Here is a 2,092-nt window from a genome sequence, read left to right on the forward strand (position 1 = left end):
CCACCACCACCACCACCATCACCATCACCATCACCACCATCACCACCACCACCATCACCACCATCACCACCACCATCACCACCACCATCTTCATTATCATCATCTTCTTCATCATCATTGCTACGCTGGATATCAGAAGTGTGTCCTTAGACCTATCCAGTGTGTACTGTACTACTGAGCTATACCTCATCCCTAATTATTATTTGATTAAAGTTGTGTTATTCTTATATTAAGCTTTGCTTCAGAGACTCATTGTTTATTTCAACTAGCAAAGTCACAAGATGCATTTATTTATTTATTTATTTTAGTAAATACTCTAAAAAAAAACAGAGTCTACCGTATTTGGCTAATAAAAGTTCTGTTTTGTACTTGCCTACATGTAAAAGGATTCGTATACATCATAAACAAATCCTAATTTTACTATGTTAAAACAGCATAGAGACTTAACAACCTCTATGAGGGCCTACAATATCTGCGACAGGTAGTATTTTCCAGACATCTTTACTTTCACAAATTAACCTCAGCAACTTCATTCTTGTCCTCTGACTACCAAGTTGTTAGTCATCCTCGGGTGCAATGGGAAGAAGCTCTATAGCAGACAAGGTCAACAAGCCCACAGCTCCAACCAGCCTCTCTCTGTGCTTTCTCTAACAAGCCTCCCCTCCTGCCCCGCCCCCACTCCTGCCCCGCCCCCACACGGAACACGGGTCCGCTCTCCAGAGAAGGGTACTGTGTGTACATAGGTACAACAAAAGTATTTGTAAGACAGAAAGTGCTTTGGGAATTTCAGAGACCCGTGTGAGGCTTCTGAGGGGTAAGCATTGCCCGCGACAGAAATACTAAGGTGGTGGACAACCAGCTAATAAAAACTGAACCAAGTCTCATGAGGTTAAACTGCCTCTCGTTTTTAACAGATAATTTGCCCTCATAAAGTTAGGCTGATCAGTCTGGGTCCTTTTTTACTTTTTTCTTTTCTTTTTTTTTTCTTTTTTTAAACCAGGACAATCAGAATACTGAGTAGCAAGGAGTAGCATACCGTGATCCTGAGCCGTCATGTCTGCCGTGATCCTCGCAGGAGCACTGCGCAGGACAGGTACAGTTCACTCCTCCCAGGAAGCCCAGCACAAGGCACAGGCAGGCCAAGAGCCACATAGCTCCAAAGTGGCTCTCTGAACAAAAGGGAAGAGCCAAAGCAAGAGCATGGGGAAGCTGTCGCACCGGGAGTGCTGGCTGCCGACATTTAGCATCAGCAGCTTAGCCGGATTAGCCTGAGATCTGAAGTTACTTAACCTTCAAGTGTCTTGCAGGGGATCAATCCAGCCAGCTTTTGAATATGGCCTCAGCCAAGTTAACACACTTGCTAAGGGAAGTGAAAATCAAACCAGCAGGACAATTTCAATAGGCGCCCATGTCTAGATGTGCAAGGAAACCCCGTATCAGGCACCTTTCCTATAGAATGGACTTTAAAACTTTCCTTTAGCTTAAAAACATAGCTGGTGTTACAAAGAGCTCAGTATCTCAGCCTCTGGTAAGATTTTCAGTAGTTTATTTATACAGACATCGTTCCTTTTACTTTTTGCATCTTCACCAGCAAATGTAACTTTAATTCAGATTCATATCAAATAGTTACCAGTGATGCCCCAGACTGCTCATCTCCCCAAACCTCGTAAGCGAGACCTATGCCATCGCCATAAGCCTCTTCAGCCCACTCCTTGCGTGTCAAAGCTTCAGCTCCAGCAAGAACATGTCCTGAGGCTCTCCCACCTCAGTATGCACCTCAGTGTGCGCAAGAGTGTTCCTTTCTAATGAAGGTAATTGTCTCTGATCAAAGCTATGCGTAATTCTGAGTCTGGGGCTCAAAACCCTATTTAAGGATGAACTGAGGGCTGGGGTTGCAGCTCAGTCGCAAGAGTGCCTGCCTGGTATGGACAAAACTTGGGTCGTATCTCCAGCACCACATAAAACTGTGTTTTGGGGTGCTTGGCATTTGAGATGTGAAGGCAGGAGGATCAGATGTTCGAAGTCATCCTCAGTTCATAACACGTTGGATACCAGTCTGATACATGGACACCATCTACAGGAGAATCACAGA

At 44.6% G+C, this 2,092-nt stretch overlaps 1 protein-coding gene across 1 annotated transcript in view; it reads right to left on the minus strand.

Moving 5' to 3' along the window:
• The window catches only part of Lrit3 (leucine rich repeat, Ig-like and transmembrane domains 3), a 16,816-nt gene extending 15,664 nt beyond the window's left edge, over positions 1–1,152 (minus strand). The window contains exon 1 of the mRNA XM_031375474.1: positions 1,037–1,152. Within this exon, the coding sequence (XP_031231334.1) occupies positions 1,037–1,152 (116 nt within the window). The remainder of the gene's footprint in view (positions 1–1,036) is intronic.
• Positions 1,153–2,092: the final 940 nt, after the last annotated feature.

This window comes from Mastomys coucha, unplaced genomic scaffold, assembly GCF_008632895.1.
Source record: "Mastomys coucha isolate ucsf_1 unplaced genomic scaffold, UCSF_Mcou_1 pScaffold16, whole genome shotgun sequence".
Lineage (NCBI taxonomy): Eukaryota > Metazoa > Chordata > Mammalia > Rodentia > Muridae > Mastomys > Mastomys coucha.